Raw genomic sequence first — 20,255 nt, forward strand, 5'->3', positions numbered from 1 at the left:
CTGAGTCGACTCACACACCCCCGGTTATTACTTCCCTGCCATATTTACGAGGGGTCCGGCAACAGCTAGAGCTAAGATTATTTTTACCACAACACTTTACCCACTTTTGTCTTTGCTGCATCTCTTTCCAATATCGCCACTGGTCGCTGTGGATGTATCAGGATGGCGGACCAGGTTGACCCCGCGGTCAAGCTGGAACGCACCACGCCGGACGCTGCTCTGGCTGCGACGGTTGGGGCTGCCTCTGCGTCGCGATCTTCCGCGCCGCGAGTCCGTCTCAGCTGCGAAGCATGCCGCCAGCGCAAGGTCAAGTGTGATAAGCTCAGTCCCTGCACCAGCTGCGTGCGCCTGGGCTTTGTCTGTGTCCCCGTTGAACGAGCTCGTCTACCGCGGGGCCGCACCAGAAAGCCATCGGAACGGTTGACTGGAAACAAGGAGCTGATAGAACGAGTAACGAAGCTGGAACAGCTTTTGAAACTTGTCGGGCCTCATGTTGAGTCTCGTGCCGAGTCGCATGTCGAGACAACGCCACGATCAACGACCGCCAGCACCGAGAATAGTCTTCAGACGAAGATGACCGATGTTGAGACCTGGCGCGCCGAGAATGCTCAGCCTAGTATGTTCGCCTTACCGCACCGACCACGCCCCTCGACGACCTACATGGGTAGTTCGTTTTGGGAAGATCTCGCGCAGCAGGTAAGCACTTTATTCGAATTCGATCCCTGCATTGCTTGATGAGGGTTTCTATTTGACATGTTCCCCCGTCCCAAATCGTCTTTGTTAATCCTTCAATGCAGGCACATGAACTCCGTACGGTCTTGGATGACCACTTGGAAGACGAAGAAGCAGAGGAGGAGGCTAGGAGTCAGCCTGGCTTTGGAGCGTCTTTTGTCGGCTCCGAGACCTCAGAAAGCATGTCTGGGTCGCCTCAGTCGTACAAGGGACTTACCATTTCACCACAGACGAGACGGCAACTATGCGAGATTTATCTGTACAATGTCGATCCGGTCTTCAAGATCTTGCATGCGCCCACGCTGAGGGCCTTTCTTCGGGACGACCAGCCGTATCTTGATTATGAACCCGATCATCATGCCCCCAATACCTTAGCATGGGCTGTATACTATGCGGCTGTCTGCACACTTGACGATTCTCAATGTCAAATCCTGTTTGGTGTGGACAAGAAGACGATCACTGCCGACCTACAAAGGGAAACGGAATCTGCTCTGGTAAAAGCCGATTTTGTGACTACCAACGAGTTAACGGTTCTGCAGGCCTATGTGTTATCATTGGTAGGTCATTGAGGAGACCTCATAATTTGAGGATAAGCCCATAGTATGTCTATTGATATTAATCTTGCCTGCTATAGCTCGCCGCTCGCTGCCAAGATCAAAGCCGACGGGTGTGGACCATGCTGTCAATGGCTCTTCGTGTGGGTCAAGCTCTTTGTCTCCATATGCCCTTCCCCCCCTTCCAAGTCAGTCCTTTCGAGCAGGAGTTACGACGACGCACATGGCAGGCCATTGGTGTTCTCGATCTGGCTGCCTCTCTCGACCGAGCTTCTGAACCAATGATGCAATCTGCTTGGCTAGATCATGTCCGGCCGGCAAACATCAATGATGAGGATATCTGGCATGGCATGGACGTGCCCTTCAAAGAGCACCCGGAGGGTACCTTCACCGATATGACACAGAATTCTCTTATCGCCGCAGCGCAGTCTGTGGCTCGGTCGATCGGATTCACCGACTTCATTGAGCCCACGGTCAGATCATCGCAGAAGCGTCAGGAGGTTCTTGCGAATTTCCGGGAAACAGCAAATACCCTCTTGGCTGGGTGCAGACCTGAGTTATCGGCGTACCACCTCTACGTATCACGAGTAGCCTTGACTATCTTCGGGTGGCTACAACTGGGATGTGTGCGACCAATTCAACGTGGAAGAAATTGGGTTCCCCCACCTGTCGAGGGTGATGTGCTCCTTAACCTGGCTGCTGACAATCTGCAGAAATTGATGCAGACAGCCAGCGACCCTGCGATGAGGCCGTGGATGTGGTTTGGATCTATGTGGGTTCCCTGGCATGGCCTGGCGGTTGCCCTCGCCGAACTCTGCGTTTGCAAGGACCCGGCAACGATAGCCAAGCACTGGCCGGTGGTGGAGCAAGTATACCAGCAATCGAGTTTCGTCATTGCAGATTCCCAACACGGGATGCTATGGAAACCCCTTCAGAAACTCATGAACCAGGCACGGGCCCATCGGCAGCAAATGCTACGCAGCGAGTCTCCCAGCGAAGGAATCCGCCAAATCACAATCGGCGATCTACCAGCAGCCATGGAGACAATGCCCCCTCCACCTGCTCCTCCGCCAGTCACCGAGCAGTACAATCCTCAACCAAATGCCCTCGTTGACCCTACGACCATGTATGACGTGGGCATGGAAGCACCGAACATTATTGATGCTGCTGGTCAGCAACTTGATCCTGCCATGATGATGGCACCATCGACATTCACGCTCGAACCATGGCCACAGGTCTGGGACCAAATGAATTTCGTCGGGGACTCGGGGATGGAGCCAGAAGCGAATAATTTTGCGTGGATGAACTACTCGGCCTTCATGGGTGATCTATACGATAGCGTTGAATGCATGTTTCTACCCCGACAAGGATGATTGAAACGCATCTGTTTGATTAAAGTGCGCGACAGGTAGCCCTGTTGAGTCAATTGGATTGGAGGCTCCTTGCGTGGATTTTTCCCACTAGCGTGGTACAGTATCGGTTTATGTCTGTTGAAATAATTCTCGATATGACCCTCGGAGGAATCTGATCATAATGAATAATGAAACAAAATTTCTCCATTCTGAATATTCCCAAAACTCTACAATACAATACAGTCTCAACAACCTCCACCGCCACCACCAGCACCCATTCCCATTCCTAACCCAAACCCCGATGTATACGCATAATCCCTCCCATGCCTCATCTGCCTACTCTGTGACCGACGTTGCTTCTCCCGAACCGACACCCCCGTTAACAGAGCTAGTTGATCAAACTCCTCCCCAAACTCCCCACACATCTCAACACACCCAGGAACCAACGAATACGAATCCGACGAAAACACCGCCAAAGGCTCATCACTCGACTCATTGACTAACTTAAGATTCCCCAGTGGCGTAGCGTGCTTCCCCAAGGAGTGCGTCTTCTTCCATGTAAATCGCCCCATTTCGCCGTGTAGGCTCGTTTGGAATGCATAGCTGGGTGATAAATATCCTTTCTTGGACAGTGTAACTTTCACCCCGTTGTTATCTAGACTGTGGGTGTATATGAGGTCGTTCTCGATGAGCGAGATTTGGCAATTCTGCGAGAAGCGTTTGTATCGTGATTCGCCGATGATGGCGCCCGTTGTATCGGGGCCTAGGTGCATGCGCAGATCGGGCTGGGATTTGTCAAAGGGTGAGTTCTCGAGGAAGAAGTCTTGTGTGTCGCCGGTGATGTCTGTGGTTGCTACGTAGTAATGGTGACATCCGGGTTGTTCGGTGATGTGGAATTCTTTGTATGACATGTTCGGCGAATGGAGGCAGAGTTACTATAAATTGTCGAGTCGTGGGATATATGTTATTCAAAGATGTCTGTTCATTATTCTCTGGTATTTGATGGCAGGTAGGTAAATGGCTTCTGGGGATGATCGTCTCTTTTAAGAATTTCCCAGTCTATGTGTTCTTGATGCTCGTAAAGCTGCCGTGGAACAAATTCGTCGCCACTCTTAGCCCCCACGGGTATCCAATGATTCGTGGCGGTGATCCTGAACGGCGACGTCATATGAACCTCGCATCTCTGAAACATGTTGCTTGGTTGCCTTTGGTTCATGGGGGGGTAGATGGTTCTATAATTATGTGTGCAGGCTATTGGTTCCAAAAATATTGAATCTCAAGGCGCAAGGCAATGCTCGTACAATGAGTCCTGGCTACCAACATGAGATGTATATATTGTGACGACATTCAGCCAATCTTAGTTTATTAATAGCCTTCATTTTGAATATGGACATTTTTGAAGCCGCGGGATTTCAAAATATCCGAGTCTTATATATCCTATAATATCTAATAAGTCACTGATGAATAGCTATCCTATTGTATGGATGGTGGTCATGAAAAAGGCTGCTGGCCCCCAACCTCGGTTCTTGGCGCAAGTGGGGAGGCTAACCTGCATGAATGTCCATAGCCTTGTCAATTCCAAGACGCAGCATCTCCCACAACAAAATCAAGATCCTTGCAATCAACCCCCTATTCTGACATTCAGCGCTCTCAAGAGCGGTGGAAACAAGGGAAATGTCAAATTCCAGCCCCTCGGAGGCCCAGTCCGGCCAGACTGACATCGTGTATCGATCTCTCCCTATCCTCGCCAGCTACCTCATTCTGGCAGGCTCTCTAGCCTTGAATGGCTGCCGCACCATTTTCATTCGGTATCAGGCGCGAATCAAGAAAAATGACTGGGAGACTCCTCAGCGACGCGTGCAATTCTTCTTGTTCGCCATTTTGGCGGCCTTGAGCCTCGGCGCGACCTGGTATTACATGTTTGCTTTCTTTGCGCATTCGTTTCGCAATTGGGAAGCGAGCCAGACTCTAGTGGATCTTGCAGACCCGGAGATTACCACTCTTTTCAAATTGGAGCTTTGGTTGCAGAAGGCGAAATTGTTCCGTGAAGCTTGGGAGACTGTTATTGAGACGCCTGCTCGGTTTTGGTGGAGCGGTCAGATCTTTTTGTGGACGACCGGGTGGAGTGTCTTTCTCGGTGTTATGGGTTAGTTCTATCGCCCCCTGGTCTTTGCATCGTTAATATATGCTGATATCTTGGCTTACAGCTCGGAGATATCGCATCCCCCATGTCTGGGCGTATATGCTTCTGGGCCAGATTGTCGCTATTTCCTTCGCTCAGAACTTATTCTTTGCTACCATTCTTGTGTCGCGACAGCCGCGCTCTACTGACGGTACCAAGAAGGACAAGAGTGATGCTGAAGATTCTATCGCAGCATGGTCCCCGCCTTGGTATTCTGAAGTTCTACCGGTGGCTATCTCGCTCATCAGTACTGTCCTGGTCCCGACGGTGGCACATACCAAGCACTTTATGCTGATGTTGCTGGTACCGCATCTTTTCCTTTTTGTGCCCGCTATTCTGCGCCCGAGTCAATCCTCCACTATTAAGACGCACGGAAAGGGCCACAGCGAAGAGAGGACTATTCGGAGATACGTGTCATTCTTCCAGTGGTATACGGTGGCTTGTGTGGCTATCCAAGCCCACTCTACGTTCCTGGTATTGCAAGGCATGGGGCAAGATATTTCTGTTGAGTCATTGCGAACATTGGCCGTTAACCTGCCGAGTGTTATATATGAGCATCCCGCTGTCAGCAGTGTCAGCTGGGATGTGGTTTACTGCACCATTACTGCAGTTGCTTGGATTGCTGTGAATGGTGGCAATCCGAAACGAATGCTTGGGCAGTGATGGATTGGGGAGGCCTCGGTCGTTACTTGATAGATGTTACTGGGAGAATGGCAAGGGAAGAAAGTAAAATAGATTCAAAAATCTAGAAAACATCGAATATCATTCTCTCTGATTCCCTTTTTTCAAGGGTAAGCATGGAGGAGAAAGGAGAGGAGCTGGTCCGAGCGTCACAATGTTTTGGCTTCCAGCTGCCCCGCCCCTTCTTTTAACTTTAACCTCAACACTCTTACCCCCTAACTCTGCTTCGAATATAGCGACAGACTATTGACCATCATGTCCAGCGAAGCAGAGCCCGTTCCTGTCGCGAATCCGCCAGCGGTGTCAAATAACCCTAACTCAAATCCGTCAACAGAATCGGCCCCAGTAGTCGATGACGTCAAGGTGGCTGATACCAACAAACCCAACGAGACTCCATCAAATGATAGGCCGCCCTCAGTGGATACGATTCGAACGGTCGAGGACTATGAAGTGCTCGATAACAAAGGCGAGAAGCATTCGTTCAAGAGTATCTACGATGGACCCGATTCAACGGGGCGAGTTCTGGTGATTTTCATTCGCCATTTCTTCTGTGGAGTAAGCTTTCTCCAGGCTTGTTAACTATGAAAACCCCTTATTAATCGTCTACTCTAGAGCTGTCAAGACTACATTCGCGCACTCGTAGAGTCAATCAAGCCAGAAGAATTACTGCAATTACCTACATCCACCTCCGTCGCCATCATCGGCTGCGGTGACCCTGGCTTGATCGACTTCTACGCCAAAGAAACGGGATGTACATTCCCCATCTACGCTGATCCAGCAAACACCCTGTACGATGATCTGGGCATGGCAATGAGCTGGGCCTTTGGCCCAAAGCCAGAGTACCTCCGCAGAAGTATGGCTCGAGTTGTCTCGAGTTCGATCATGCAGTCGCTCAAGCACTTGACTAGCGGACTTGCTACGAAAGGAGGAGATTCGAAACGTATTGGTGGTGAATTTTTGTTTGAACCAAGCGGCGAAGATGCAGGGAAGAAGATTACGTGGTGTCATCGGATGACGAATACGCGCGATCACACTGGGATCGATGAGTTGGCAAAGGTGCTTGACGCAGATGGTAAGATTTTGTTGCAGAAGGTGTAGAGTATCACGGTGGAGGAGCATGTTATTCGAGACGTTGTACTCTGAGAGTGCATGTTATGACCATAAACAGGTTACAGGCAGACGAGTAGTTTCGCCTGAGAGGAGCAGTCCTTCTGAGTGAGAGAGCAGGAATCATTCCTATTGGGGTTAGGATACACCGAGGCTTCTCACCCTATGATATAGTTTAACGATGCAATTTAATCCTAACGCCTAATTACCCCTGTTATTCCTCCAAACGCTTTAAAAAATATCTATCAAGAAAGAGAACGTAATATAGCCAGTGACACCGTTTGAATGCATCCCGCAAAGACCTCAAGTGCCAAAACTGTTCCGGGCATAGACAATCTGACTTGCTTCCCTTGACGGGTAGAAATTCTGAGGCCCCAGTTCCCAGGGTGGTCCTTCGGGTTCATCAATGTCCATCCCTGGTGCCGAAGCATTGATTCTGGAATCGTTCTTTTCTGCATCATTTTGGGGATTTGAAATCGGGACATCCATATCCTCGTAGAGCCGTTGATAGGTACAAGGTCGCCCACGATGGTTACACTCTGAACAAGGATTTTCCCCGTTACAAGCCTTTCTTATGCTTGCACAGCTGTCACAAGCACGCTTATGCTTACCCCCTCGGTGACCCTCGGGCATCTCGATGCCATTTTCGAGGCGTGTCTTGCATGATCTCCAATGTCGTCGTAATACATCACTTGATTATCATTAGCGATTGAACCTCATCGCCAACAATGTATAGATCCAAACAGCAAAGGGGGATCATAATTACCCACCCCCGGCTAAATAACGCGCCACAGAAATGGCAAGCGTGGCTTCTCTGTGTTTGATCTGTAACGGACAACTCAGCCGCCTGACACCCTTCATGGTTAATTGGAAATTCTGCATGGACACACGCGTAGCCGAATGGCGTTTCAAATGATCCTGGCGCTTGAAAGTCGAAGAGCACCGATCACATTTCCAGTGTTTCTCATCCGCCGCAGCCTCCAGGCGTGAGGGCGGCGGTGAATGTTGCATGCCGAGCGTTCGTTCGGGCTGCTAACCCGTTTTGAGGAATAGCAGGCGAGAAAAACACAAATCGACGAGGTCCGGGATTGCTAATACCCCGACGTGATTCGCTCCGAGCCCGATGGGCCGGGGATAGTCGAATGAGGATTCTTCAAAAGCGAGGGATCCAGAAGGGGTAGTTGTACTGGGGAAGTGGATGAATCCCGTCAAGCGAGGTGTTTCGGTACTGTCGCTAATCCCCCGCGTCCGCGCCCACTCAGCGTCGGATGAGACGGAAAGAATAAAGAAGGCATGGAAATTCCAGATGCATGTGAGATGCGCTAGTGAAGATCACCAAGTCATCGGGGGGGGTTAAGATCAAGGTTAGAGGCTGGGAGTGGGAACGGCCGTAAAAGATGGTGGAGATGGAGATGGGCGAAGGTGTGAGAGTTTACGCCGACCGCTCCACTGGCGCCGATCCAACTGGCGTAAATTGGTTAGCCGTCGCGATTCCCCCACTTCCACGGTCGCCTTCATGCTCATTTCAACGCGAAAAAGGGGGAATGGTCCAAGGATGGCCTGGAATGGTCTGAGTGGCTCAGTGCAGGCATCAACTTGTCCTTCAAGGGGTCATCTCCAATATATAAGATACGACACGACCTGCCTTGTCTCGATCAATCACTCGACTGTCCAAGCTCCGCTATCTACTCAACACGAACAATATACAACATCCAGAAAATGACTACTGTCACCGAGACTGCGCCTTTGGCTGTAATCAATGATTCCGCTGATTCTCAAGAGCATTGGAATAACTGGCCAAATGCAAAGGGAGTAAGTGTTCGTTATATCTAGACGCCTTGCAAATTTCTAATCCTGTGCACAGTTCGATCCTGAATACGAGGAACGCACGCCCGTGGAGCTCGCAGTGACTGGAAAGATTCCTGCATACGCCGCCGGTACTTTGTATCGCACTGGCCCAGGCAAAAGCCAAGTCGAAACCGAAGAAGGCCAGACTTTCCAAATCTCGCACTGGTTCGATGGATTTAGCCAAACGCATCGCTTCCAAATCATTGACTCGGGTGAAACCGAGCCCACTCGAGTACTATACAATTCTCGCTTCGCAACCGACGAGCTGATTGAATATATACGAAAAACCGGATCTGTGGCCAGATTAGCCTTTGGCCAAAAGCGCGATCCATGCAAGAGTGTTTTCAACAAGGTTCAAAGTGAATTTGAACCACCAAGTGGCCCCTCGGGCTCCAACATTGGTGTCACTCTTTCAGTCAATATGCCCGGTCTTGATGTCCAGCCAGATGCAGAGTCATCAGAACGCTGGGGAACCGCCAAGGGTATTCGCACCCTGTACGCAAAGACCGACTACAATAAGTTCAAGAAGTTGGACCCGGAGACTCTTGAGCCGATCGGTCTCGCTTCCCAGGAATCTCTCCATCCTGAGCTGACCGGGCCATTGGCAGCATCACATGCTCGATCGGACCCTAAGACCGGCGACATGTTCAACTTCAACCTTGAACTTGGCAAAACTTGTACATACCGCGTCTTTGGCGTCTCTGCTTCAACGGGCAAAACTACCATACTCGCTACTTTCCCTGGAACGCCTGCATACCTTCACTCACTGCTCATCACAGAAGACTACGTTTTGCTCTGTGTATGGAACTCTCACGTGAACCCATTGGCCCTCAAAGACGGTTCCTTCATGGACTCGATCCTCCCAACCGATCCCTCTCAGCCGGCAACCTGGTACGTCGTGGACAGAAAGAACGGAAACGGCTTGGTTGCCACGTACGAAAGCCCAGCCTTCTTTTGCTTCCACACAATCAACTCCTGGCAGGAACCGTCAAAGGAAGACCCAACGAAGATAGATATTGTCGCGGACTTGGTCAGGATGGATAGTACTGAGTTCCTCTCCTCCCTCTATTATGACAACTTGATCTCTTCACGATCCAGTGCGAAGGAATTCGCCGGAAAAAGAGGAGATGTCCTGCGTTCGACCGTTACTCGCTTTCGCCTTCCGGCACTACCATCCTCTCCAAGCTCTGATATCCGCAAGGCTACTCTTGAATGGTCTGCTTGCAAGTCCTTCTCCCCCGAACTGCCTACTATGAACCCAGCGTTTGTGACCGAGAAGCACCGCTACGTCTATGCTACTACTTTCCGGGGAGAAGCTACTTTGACCGATGGTATCATGAAGTTCGATTGTGAGACTCAGGAAACTCGCTTGTGGGCGCAGCATGGCCACTCACCCGGTGAGGCGATCTTTGTTGCTAACCCCGAGGGTGTGAGCGAAGATGACGGCGTGCTTCTGAGTGTTGTTCTTGATGGTCTGGCCGGTAACAGTTATCTGCTGTGTCTTGATGCTCGCAACCTCACTGAGCTTGGTCGAGCACATGTCAAGGGCGTTGTTGGCTTTGGGTTCCATGGACAGCATGTTCCCACTATAGGTTTACCGACTGGTGATTATTAGGCTATTTCTTCATGTATATTTCTTTTGCTTGCCTAGATTTTGACAGAATGTGAAGATGAACTCCCTCTCCCACTTTGCACTCTCTGCTTCAAATTATTGGTGCACTTCTTCTGGGAATTTATACAGGAGTTCCTGTCTCTCTTAGGACCTTCTAATCAACCATCCATGCCGAAAGCTCGGATAGGCAAGCCAGAGAGACCTTGAAGCACTTCCTCTTTCGGTGTCGGCGGTGGACTATATATCGGATAGAAATGTTACAATATACCCACACTCACCGCGGTAACATATCATTTTTCCTAGGCGGAAAATCGCCTTTAGATAAACGCGAATTGGACGCCGAATTTGGACGCAGTGCGAGCCTCAATACGATTCGCAATCGCCACGGGCCGCCTCAAGGTCGCCTAACCCCACCGGCCTATACAACGACACCCACTAACCCCCACTAACTACCTTATGCCCGAGATAGTAGACGCGCTTCAACTGCCGAGGATTGGATGTTGAACACTTGGAGAAGCGCCTTCAAGCCAGTCTACTAATTAACACTAACCCACAAGGACCCGCTAAGATATTAACATCTGAGATGACATACACTGACAAGAAGCTTGTATAGGCTCTAAGGAGGCACAGCATTAGCTAGGGCATGTATATTTAGATCAGTGATAGTTGCCCTTTCGGTTCAGCCGCCGGGCGTTAATGAATTGTGTGTGTGTGTGTGTGTGTGTGTGTGTGTGTACCCTGCACGGCGCATCAGTTACTGAATAAATTGGCAGGGAGGTCGAGTCCGGATGCTATCCTGCCGGAGCTTTTGCCCTCTTTGCTTGAACCTTCTCTGATCGAGTCGTCCGGCTCGGCGTGCAGGCTGAGCAGGGCGTGATCGGTCTGACGAGAGGTATAAAGCCATGTATCACGCACGCCGTCTTGGTGAAGAAGTTAGTCAAGTATCCAATTTGGTATTTTCATTGCATCCAAATGTTCGGTTTCTTGCAGCATTATTCACTGCGTATTTCCTTTCATCACTTCCAGTGGTTCGAGTCAATATGACCTCCTTTACAGAGAAAGCACACCAAACCTTCGGTAAGGGATCTTGAAAATGTATGACCGATTTCATTTAATAATGCGAAGCTTTAAGCCTCACTGAGCCGTGTGAATGGCCTGAAGTGATCGTATGCAACCCTAACGTTTCCTCCGAGTATGGTACGCAGACTAATCACATAGTGATCGGAGATGATCTTGCAGCGTTGGGCTCGGCTTCCAATCCTATCGTGATCCATGTTAACGAGGTTGGTACGGTGATGAACCAGGCCGGCTTGGTTCCGTTGCCGACCCTAAGATCATGGCTACGCCGGGATTCTGGGAGACGTTGATCGGTAGAAACTGGCCACCCATATAGACGAAGGCGAAGCTGTCGATTCCGAAGCTATCCATTCCTTCCCTGTCGGTGCGCTAACCAGATCGCTAGTCCGTGAGGGTCCAGAAGACCTTTAATTAACCGAGCAATCTTGCCCGGTCTAGTTTCTCTTGGATGATATAGCACTTTATCTTGGGTTGAGAATCCAGCCCAAATATCGTATAAATTCCACCAACCGTGGATCTTTAACGCCGCTCATAGTGTGGACTGTAACGGTCTCAAGTGAAGCCATATCCCTGAGTATCTGATTGACTTCGGATAAGATCGCAAGCGCAGATGCGAGATTTTCATGGAAAAAGGCTTACGACTCCCACCGATCGTAGAATCTTAACCTCGTAATTCTAGTACATCTTAATTGAAGAAGATGAAGAGCCTTTAAACTATCAGCTCTGATTTCTAACCTCTCCGTCCGTGATTTCTCTGCGTATGGGAAATGCATGTCTATATAACGGAGAAGATACGCACTTTTAACGCCGATGCGGTCTGTAAAGGCTCTCAGCGTGAGGTCTTAAGGTATAGTTACGCTGCCCTCGCGTATTTAGTTTCTCCCAGGAAGACTGCCTCTGCCTCTATGTAAATTTGCCAGCTTATATAGAATAGGGCCAGGGATTGGGGGTTTCTTCGATAGGTGTAATAACATCGTAGGTGTGCATCGAGAATTCCCTCTTGGTGTTCGACAACCTATGTTCCTCCGTCAATGGAGGGAAAATTCTTAGAGAGTAACCAGCTTGGGCGTTAGTGGACGAGAAGTTCCTTATAGATTTTCGATCGAATTTCGACAGGCAGGCCGAGAAAATGGGCACGAGGTAAGCTTGGTGGTTGTGGAGGTATCATAATGACCGAGATAGGTAGTGGTATTTGATACAGCAGGTAGGAATTGTAAAGGCTGGAGCAGGATCGATTCAATGTACTAGGCCTTCGTGCTAGTATAAGCAGTACAATAGTTTTGAAGAGAGGGGACGCGCTGTGGTTTCTCTGCTGACTAGGCTCAGCAGCACCAATTACCCTCATAGGATTAGCGAGGGACCAAGGGCCTCGTAGCTCAATTACTCTACATAGGCGAACAAGGCTGTGGAAATTCACCGAGCGAGGTACGGCATAGGCGGGATCTCTGCGGGGTGTGGGGTTGAACTTCACAATAGCCTAAGTTCTGAGATAGTTATGGTCTGCTTCACAATCAGTATTTCCTGGATCTTATAGCCGGTGAGGATAGGTCTCGGTCTCGCAGTGTGTTAAATCCGTCGGGGGCACAGAAGGTGAATGTACCTATAGCTTTGAGTACCCACGAGGGCACAGAGTATCCATACATGATTGACCAAGGTATTTTCTTGAGTATGATAGAATCCATTCCGTGCTTGATGACCGAGTGGCTCTGGCACTTTTAGACCATATAGCACTCTCCGTAGAGCATGAGCTTATTCTGCCAGGACAAATGAGACACATACACTAGAAGTATTTTGATAGTTCCCAGAAAGAGAAGAAAGCCATGACATGAGACTCGGGTTGTGGTCGTGAATTAATTAAATGTAAAATATGACAAATGGGCGTGGTTTATACATAATAGGCGGTAAGAGTGGATCCATCCACTTTTGCGGCGCTGGAGTGAATCTCGTCAATTCATGAGGCGTCTGATCTGATGGCAGCGATTTTTCTCCCATTTTATATTCAGAACATTCTCAATAAAGGCGAGATAAATGGCGTCGTTGATGTTCTTCTTGAGAATAATGAGACATATGATACCGTGGAATGTATCATCCAGTGACAGAAACTCAGGGAAGTATTCGAGTATGGACAGTGCATCTTGAAGCGGACGAGAAGACATCTCATGTGAATCCAAAGGCATGCTGTGTAGCGATTCATTCATCTGGTGTTGTTGAAGGAGCTTCGAGTATAGAAGGATTGACAAAGCCGACAGATGCAGTCGTCCCTGCAAAGAGGTCTGTTCATTCAGGGCCATCGCTTCCAGCCGTTGCTTCCAGATGTCACATTCTCGTAATAGGAAAGTAATTATCTCTGGATCATTCGCAATACTGGTTGTATTGGCGTCATAAGCAAGTTTGTATATTTGCCATGGAAGTCCCAGTACGGGACTCTCATGTGGAGACCATGAAGCTTGACCGAAAAGGGGAGTAGCAAGCTCCGCTTCAATGCTTGGCCACAAGGTCTCCAGTATAACATTATGCTCAGGGTCATCAAGGATAGGCAACGCCAACTGCATTAAGCACACCTGGTGGATGATGGATTCGGATTCAATACGCTGCAGAATACGACTGTTTCGCGATCGATTGACTCCGTCTTTCAGATGCTCGAGGCGGAATTGATAAATACGACAAGCCCCTAGAATGTGACATCTGTGGTCAAAGAGAGTGTGTTCTCCCCATGACTGGATGCAGAGGATTGTTAGCTAGTTCGAACAAGTCAAAAGGAAACGGGTTGTACAAGCACCTGCAAGACACAGTAATAATACATTAACTGCGAGGGTATCCAACATAGCCTCGCTCAAGCGCGTGTCAGACTGCACATGCTTCACATTTTTCTGAAAATTGACAATAGACTGACTGTAGTATTGAAGACTTCTGGCAATATATATATCGTCTTCAGTAGACATCAACAGTGCACCGCATGTTAGGAGGGCATTCATGACCCCTGCGTCTTGACATGCAATTCCCACGATGTAATTTCGCACCTTGAAGAAATCGGGATGCGCTGTGGGCAAATCGAGTAGAGGCAAGAAGGAACCGACTGCCTGATGGAGAACATTTGCTTCCAGCTGGTCTTTGGTCACAAAGCCTCTCCAATCAGGCATCGTAGCTTTCTCGGAGGTCGTTAACCAAGATATCTGAGTGGACCACCGAGATTGAGCGTCTCGACGGCGACGGTCCTGATTCTCCAAGATTTGGACGTCCGGCCAAATGCAAGGTGAGTCGGCCTTTGCACAAGGGCTACATTGGGGTTTTTGATCATCGCATTTCTTCGCCTGTTGCCTGCCTAAGCTCAAAGAATGTGTGCATTTAGTTTGGCTGGTTAAACGAATGCAAGTTTCAGGGGGTCATACATCTTAGGCAGCCTGTCTTTGTACGAAGCCTTGGCTTTTTTGAGCCCGCCTCCATCCTTTATGGTCGACTGTTGAAATTGTAGGTCACTTCACGGTGGAGGGTGGAGAAGGAGCGGGGTGCTAGCAAATGCGTTCTGTTAACGATCAATTTAGCGGGGAAGATAGGCGCAATGCAATGTGGATCATGCCTGTGGAGCGCGCTAGCGGTAAAGCTTCTGATTGGCAGGGATTATCACCATTCCGGGGAAAGCTCGGAATCTGTTCCGTCTCTATGGAGTGACAGTACCTCCTTCAGAGGGAAGAAAACGATAGATGCTGTGGAGGGTATATAAGTAAACATATGCGTGGTCATTTTCTAATCTTTCATTACTGTCTGTAACTTATCAAGATCGGAATCTGGAGCGCCAGCCCCCTATCCCTCTTTTACCTGCTACTCATGGCTTCTACCAAAGAATCACTTCCATGGCAAACCCTTGCCTCCACTCACCGGGACCGAGCCTTTGCAAATATCCCCAAAGAGTGGCATCTATCACCTGAGATATTGTCCGCCATATCCCCTGATGCTCGGATCAGCGTTGCCCATATTCCGGCTCAGTCAAAGATTCTGAGCCCACGCGAATTGGAAATTACGGAGACATTGGATGCAACTGCTTTGCTGCAGAAAATTGGCGCTGCAGAGTACTCTGCCGCAGAAGTCTGTACGGCATTTTGCAAGCGGGCGGCCGTTGCGCAGCAGTTGGTGAGAGTTTCGAAATTGCTTGGCCTTTAGTATACTATCTAATCCCATCGGCAGACTCATTGCCTGACTGAGATATTTTTTGAAGCTGCTCAAGAGCGGGCAAAATTCCTGGATGAGTATCTCAAGAAGAACGGGCGCCCTCTGGGACCACTCCATGGTCTTCCAATCAGTCTCAAGGTGAGCCCCCTCGAATAGCAAGATACATCAGCGTATGCTAACAGGATCATAGGACTCCCTAAATGTCACCGGCGAGTACTCCACTATTGGATATGTATCCTTTATTAGCCATGGACCAGCCAAGAAGAACTCTCCTCTGGTGGATATTTTGCTCTCCTTGGGAGCAGTTTTGTACGTGAAGACGAACTTGCCCCAGTCATGCATGGTGAGTAGATCATAGTCCCGGATGCTCTCACGGGATCCTTGTGACTGACTGGCATTTAAGACGGCCGATTCCCATAACAACATCTTCGATAGAACACTGGTATGGCCAATAACGTCTTACAGTGCCTTCAAATGCTTAATTTCTCTAGAATCCGAACAACCTGGCCCTCACTGCCGGTGGAAGCAGTGGAGGAGAAGGTGCTCTTATCGCCCTTCGCGGCTCTTTACTCGGTGTCGGCACCGATATTGCTGGATCAATCCGAATTCCGTCTATCTGCTGTGGTACTTATGGATTCAGGCCTTCCGCAAGCCGAATCCCCATGGGGGGTCAGGCGATCCCCGCTCGGCCGGGCGTTCCTTGTTTCCTCCCTGTGACCGGGCCATTGGCAGCATCCGCAAGGGACCTCCGTCTGTTCATGGAGTCAGTCATTCGGGCTGACCCATGGAAATCAGACCACAATTGCCTGCCTATCAAATGGAATGTACCAGAGGAACAGAAGAAACTTCGCATTGGTCTGATCCTCGAAGACCCTTTGCGGGCCTGTGAGCCGGAAGTACTTCACACTCTCCAGTCCGCTGCCCAGAGGTTGACATCGGCCGGTCATGAAGTCATTCCCGTGACCAAATTTCCGTCAATCGTTGGGGCCGAAAAGCTGGCATTGTCATACTTTGCTCTTGACAACGAGCATTACCCTATCTATCATGCTACTAAAGCTGGGGAGCCTCTAATTCCCTCTTTGACTGCAGCAATTGAAGCTGGGTTCGGATACGAAAAGAAAACAATGACCCTAGAAGACCTTGTGCAGATGAATGTGGAAAAGGAAGAGCTCATCGAAAATTGGAACGAGGTTTTCGAGCGTGACTCGTTTGATGTCCTGTTGACCCCTGGGGCACCTCATCAAGCAGTCCCACATGATACATACCTCCGCACTACGTACACCATCGTCTGGAATCTTGTGGATAATCCAGCTTGCATCATTCCAATTGCGACTCCCACGGAGAACGGCCACGATGGTAAGCAAACCTTCCTTTCAAGTCAAAGGTATCCCCTGATACTAAATATCGACGTAGCTACAGAGGATCTTCACGAAGGGACGGTCAAGCACACTGTGCAAGTGGTGGGAAGAAACCTTCAAGACGAGGCATTGTTGCATTGCGTAGAGCGGATCTCGGTAGCGCTTAATTATTCCACTTAGTTCACGATCTCCCTCGTTATAGGAGATATAGGTCCGACGGCATAAAATGCCCATATAGAGACCTCACGCGGGTTAGTCCTTATCAATGGAATGAAAGCATGGAAGAATGAAAAGCTGCTTTGGTGACGAACAACCTTAGAATATTGAACCCTGAGATATCAACTGGTATTACAGCTTAACCCTCGCTGTGTTCTATTCGCTGTAACATCTACGAAATCGTGTATGGTATACATATGAACCTTTTGAGCTGTACACGGTAGTACCTGCAGTTGAGAGATGGTTCTCAGAAATGAGAATTGACCTCTATTCCCAATATACCAGAGGATAACACTAAAGGGCTGTTGAATGACGTTTAGAGATGTGGCTCTCGGCGTCGGAATGTGAGACAGAAAGATAACAGAGGAAACGGAAGCATCCCGCCGCATCTTTCGTACAGCCTACGCGAAAAAAATAAGGGACGGTCCGCCTATCTATGGCCAATGAATATAGAACAAAGCCGCAGTTCCGGGGCAATCTGGGTATTATCGTGGCACTAGCGGTAAAACCCCTCATTGGTCCGATCTTACTTTCCTTCCGCCCCAGATTTCAATATAATTTGCGGGGTCATGCACGGAGCTGTCATAGATAAGACGTGTGTATATAAAGCTCACCAGTAGCCAGGAGAGTGCCTGGGTGTTCTTAATATATTCATGTAGGACAAAAGTTTTGTACCAAATTGAGCCAATTCAAGCCAATTGAGCAACAGGGTGATTTGGGAAGTCATTCTCTCTCTCATTGATACTCAGATGGAGCAGAAGAAACAATTTCCAGTTCCCGGGGAGACATCCTTGATAGATCATCATGCATCGTGCGACAATACCTACGAGAGCAATGGTAGTGTGCGGCTTGTCCCACAACCAACTGCAGACCCCTTGGATCCTTTAACGTGGTCAAATTCTCGCAAATACGTCGCTATGTTGATCATCTCCTTCTGGACAATGGTGTTAGGGGCTGCTACGTTGAGTGGGGGCGTCCAGTACTCCGCAATCATGGCCGAATTCGAGATTGATGTTGGATACCTGAATGTTTCTGCTGCGCTCGCACTTCTGCTGTGTGGAGTCAGTAACTTGTTCTTCAGTCCGATGGTATGTGATCCCGAGTGATTATGAAAATGTGTACTAACCACGGCCCACGATGCTTAGGCGTTAAAATATGGCCGTCGACCCGTCTATTTGTTGTCCGCATTTCTCACTTGTTTCGCCCAAGTACTGATAGCTTGGGCGGTAAACAAAGAAATGTTGACTGCTGGTCGGTGTCTGGTGGGTTTAGCAGCTGGACCGTTCGAGCAATTGCCCGCCGTGTCCGTTGCAGATATGTTCTTCGTGCACGAACGTGGATTTGGCCTCTCGTTCTACGTTTTCTCAATATCCTTCGGATCATTCCTTGGGCCTATGGTGGCCGGGATCGTCACCAATAATCTCGGATGGCGATGGGTGAACAATATTCTCATCATACTAGCGGCAATCTCCTTTGTGATGATCTTGGTGGGTCTGGAAGAATCATCCTTCCATCGTTACAGTATCATAGAGGACTCCTCGGTTGCGGTGGGGCAGAACAGTGATATCAGTCATACTCTGGCGGCCTGCGACGACGATGGCGAGTCGGCACGACGAAGGATGGACTCAGTTCGGACTCCATTCTGGCAAACGAGAAAGCTCATTACTACCTCGAAGTCTCAACGTACCTTCATGGCTATGTTCACGGCGACGATACGCCTGCTGTTCACACCCATCATCATCTGGTGCGGTATTGCCTACGGCGCAGCTATATCTTGGCTTTCGATCATGGCCGTCACCGCGTCAACTGTTTTCATGAATTCGACTTATAAATTCAATTCTATCCAGACTGGTCTGACTAACATCGCGCCCTTTATTGGCAGTCTCTTCATGATCTATGTTGGTGGCCAGGCGACCGACAAATTCCTGGTGTGGAAGGCCAAACGGAATGGAGGCATCATGCAGGCCGAGTCACGACTTTACCCGTGCCTGATCGCAGCGCCAGTAATGGCCTCCGGGGTGTTGCTGTATGGGGTATGTGCTGCACATGGCGTGATATGGATTGCTCCTACAATCGGAATGGGCCTGATCGGGGCTGCTATGCCTCTTTTGGCGCAAGTGACCCTTGGGTACGCCTCAGAGAGTTACCCACTTTTGGCAGGCGAGGCGACGACCGGCATGATTTTGATTCGAAATGTCATTGGGTGCGGAATGACTTTTGCTATCTCCCCGTGGATTGAAAGCAGCGGTATCCAGTGGTGCTTTGTGGAAGTCGCCGTTATTGCGCTTCTTATCAACTTGTCTGCCGTCTTGATTATTTGGAAAGGAAGTGTGATTCGACGGAAGACGGCTGCGATTTACTATGGAATTTTGGGTCTCGAATGTTGAATGATTAAACGATTCACATATACTGTAACTCAGAATGGGGGTCCCATACATGCCGCTTCCAAGTACAAACTACGAAATGCAACTTCGTCCAGCAACCTCTTGAGGGCTTGTCCCGGAAGGCGCTTACCAGAATTTTTCCAAGACTTTACGAAACTTAACTCGACAAGCACTGTATCGATTTATCCCCTTAACCGTACGATGGTTACCCACTCCGCCTAGTTCTCACTGTATCCCACTGGCCGCTCCCCGGCGTGTCTGGTATCGGAATCTAAACTAAATAGCAGTCAGGATTCAAAGGAGGGAACAGAAAGGGCTTTCCTTTTTGCTCCGCGACATCCACTATGAAGAATTATGTTAAGCTGAATGGTGAGATGGGATCTGTGACTAACTTATGAATAGTCTTTATGGATGGGATAGCATGACAGGAAGTTATACTTATAGAATCTAGGATATTGCCTTTTAGACTTTAGTGAAGCCTTTTCGCACTTGAAAGAACTGAAATACGAACCTCATATCTCCCTATTTATCCGTCCGCTTAAGGCTCAGTTTAAACTAATTAACCTTTTATATTTTCTATCAGATATCTAGACTCTCGTCTATACTATATAGTCCATTATCGCTTACCAGTTATTATTCGAAGGATTTCTCGCGACAGAGGACGATGTAACCTATAAGTATATCGATACTCTTGGTGTCCTGCTACCTGAGTGGCGGAGGAAGTAGAAGGCTGGACGATATAAAATTTCCGAGGATGGTAAGTTATTCAACTGTATACCCCTTCGGTTCCTAGGACGATCGATTGAAGGATAGTGTGTAATAACCTATGCGAGATAGCAGGATGATGTTAATTGACGTAAGGGAGAGGAACGCTGTTTTGACATGCTACGTCCGATGCCCCTTATTTAGACCCAATAGTTGTCTAACTACCTAGTAGATCCTCGAGTTAGATTGGATGGTTAAATGGGCTTTACCCGAATATGGC

General features: G+C 49.0%; 9 protein-coding genes across 9 annotated transcripts; 7 read left to right on the forward strand and 2 right to left on the reverse strand.

The window, feature by feature from the left end:
• Positions 1-162: 162 nt before the first annotated feature.
• On the forward strand, positions 163-2,659 carry N7496_003172 (uncharacterized protein; the record flags this gene model as incomplete). The annotated part of the gene is made up of 3 exons (XM_056696103.1): positions 163-696; positions 798-1,289; positions 1,367-2,659. 3 exons carry the CDS (start codon positions 163-165, stop codon positions 2,657-2,659), a joined length of 2,319 nt encoding a protein of 772 aa, XP_056558315.1.
• A 224-nt stretch (positions 2,660-2,883) lies between these two features.
• Positions 2,884-3,549, reverse strand: N7496_003173 (uncharacterized protein; the record flags this gene model as incomplete). Its single annotated transcript, XM_056696104.1, has 1 exon — positions 2,884-3,549. The coding sequence occupies one exon, from the start codon at positions 3,547-3,549 to the stop codon at positions 2,884-2,886; it is 666 nt and encodes a 221-aa protein (XP_056558316.1).
• Positions 3,550-4,312: 763 nt separating this feature from the next.
• On the forward strand, positions 4,313-5,483 carry N7496_003174 (uncharacterized protein; the record flags this gene model as incomplete). Its single annotated transcript, XM_056696105.1, has 2 exons — positions 4,313-4,784; positions 4,846-5,483. 2 exons carry the CDS (start codon positions 4,313-4,315, stop codon positions 5,481-5,483), a joined length of 1,110 nt encoding a protein of 369 aa, XP_056558317.1.
• A 273-nt stretch (positions 5,484-5,756) lies between these two features.
• On the forward strand, positions 5,757-6,599 carry N7496_003175 (peroxiredoxin-like family protein; the record flags this gene model as incomplete). Its single annotated transcript, XM_056696106.1, has 2 exons — positions 5,757-6,056; positions 6,114-6,599. 2 exons carry the CDS (start codon positions 5,757-5,759, stop codon positions 6,597-6,599), a joined length of 786 nt encoding a protein of 261 aa, XP_056558318.1.
• A 1,728-nt stretch (positions 6,600-8,327) lies between these two features.
• Positions 8,328-10,071, forward strand: N7496_003176 (carotenoid oxygenase family protein; the record flags this gene model as incomplete). The annotated part of the gene is made up of 2 exons (XM_056696107.1): positions 8,328-8,420; positions 8,473-10,071. The coding sequence occupies 2 exons, from the start codon at positions 8,328-8,330 to the stop codon at positions 10,069-10,071; spliced, it is 1,692 nt and encodes a 563-aa protein (XP_056558319.1).
• Positions 10,072-11,108: 1,037 nt separating this feature from the next.
• N7496_003177 (uncharacterized protein) lies at positions 11,109-11,435 on the forward strand (the record flags this gene model as incomplete). The annotated part of the gene is made up of 2 exons (XM_056696108.1): positions 11,109-11,145; positions 11,287-11,435. The coding sequence occupies 2 exons, from the start codon at positions 11,109-11,111 to the stop codon at positions 11,433-11,435; spliced, it is 186 nt and encodes a 61-aa protein (XP_056558320.1).
• A 1,656-nt stretch (positions 11,436-13,091) lies between these two features.
• On the reverse strand, positions 13,092-14,285 carry N7496_003178 (uncharacterized protein; the record flags this gene model as incomplete). The annotated part of the gene is made up of 2 exons (XM_056696109.1): positions 13,092-13,862; positions 13,947-14,285. The coding sequence occupies 2 exons, from the start codon at positions 14,283-14,285 to the stop codon at positions 13,092-13,094; spliced, it is 1,110 nt and encodes a 369-aa protein (XP_056558321.1).
• A 685-nt stretch (positions 14,286-14,970) lies between these two features.
• N7496_003179 (amidase signature enzyme) lies at positions 14,971-16,850 on the forward strand (the record flags this gene model as incomplete). Its single annotated transcript, XM_056696110.1, has 6 exons — positions 14,971-15,273; positions 15,328-15,450; positions 15,503-15,655; positions 15,716-15,754; positions 15,804-16,668; positions 16,726-16,850. 6 exons carry the CDS (start codon positions 14,971-14,973, stop codon positions 16,848-16,850), a joined length of 1,608 nt encoding a protein of 535 aa, XP_056558322.1.
• A 785-nt stretch (positions 16,851-17,635) lies between these two features.
• Positions 17,636-19,273, forward strand: N7496_003180 (uncharacterized protein; the record flags this gene model as incomplete). The annotated part of the gene is made up of 2 exons (XM_056696111.1): positions 17,636-17,974; positions 18,032-19,273. The coding sequence occupies 2 exons, from the start codon at positions 17,636-17,638 to the stop codon at positions 19,271-19,273; spliced, it is 1,581 nt and encodes a 526-aa protein (XP_056558323.1).
• Positions 19,274-20,255: the final 982 nt, after the last annotated feature.

This window comes from Penicillium cataractarum (assembly GCF_028827025.1).
Source record: "Penicillium cataractarum strain IBT 29864 chromosome Unknown utg000002l, whole genome shotgun sequence".
NCBI classification, from domain to species: Eukaryota; Fungi; Ascomycota; class Eurotiomycetes; order Eurotiales; family Aspergillaceae; genus Penicillium; species Penicillium cataractarum.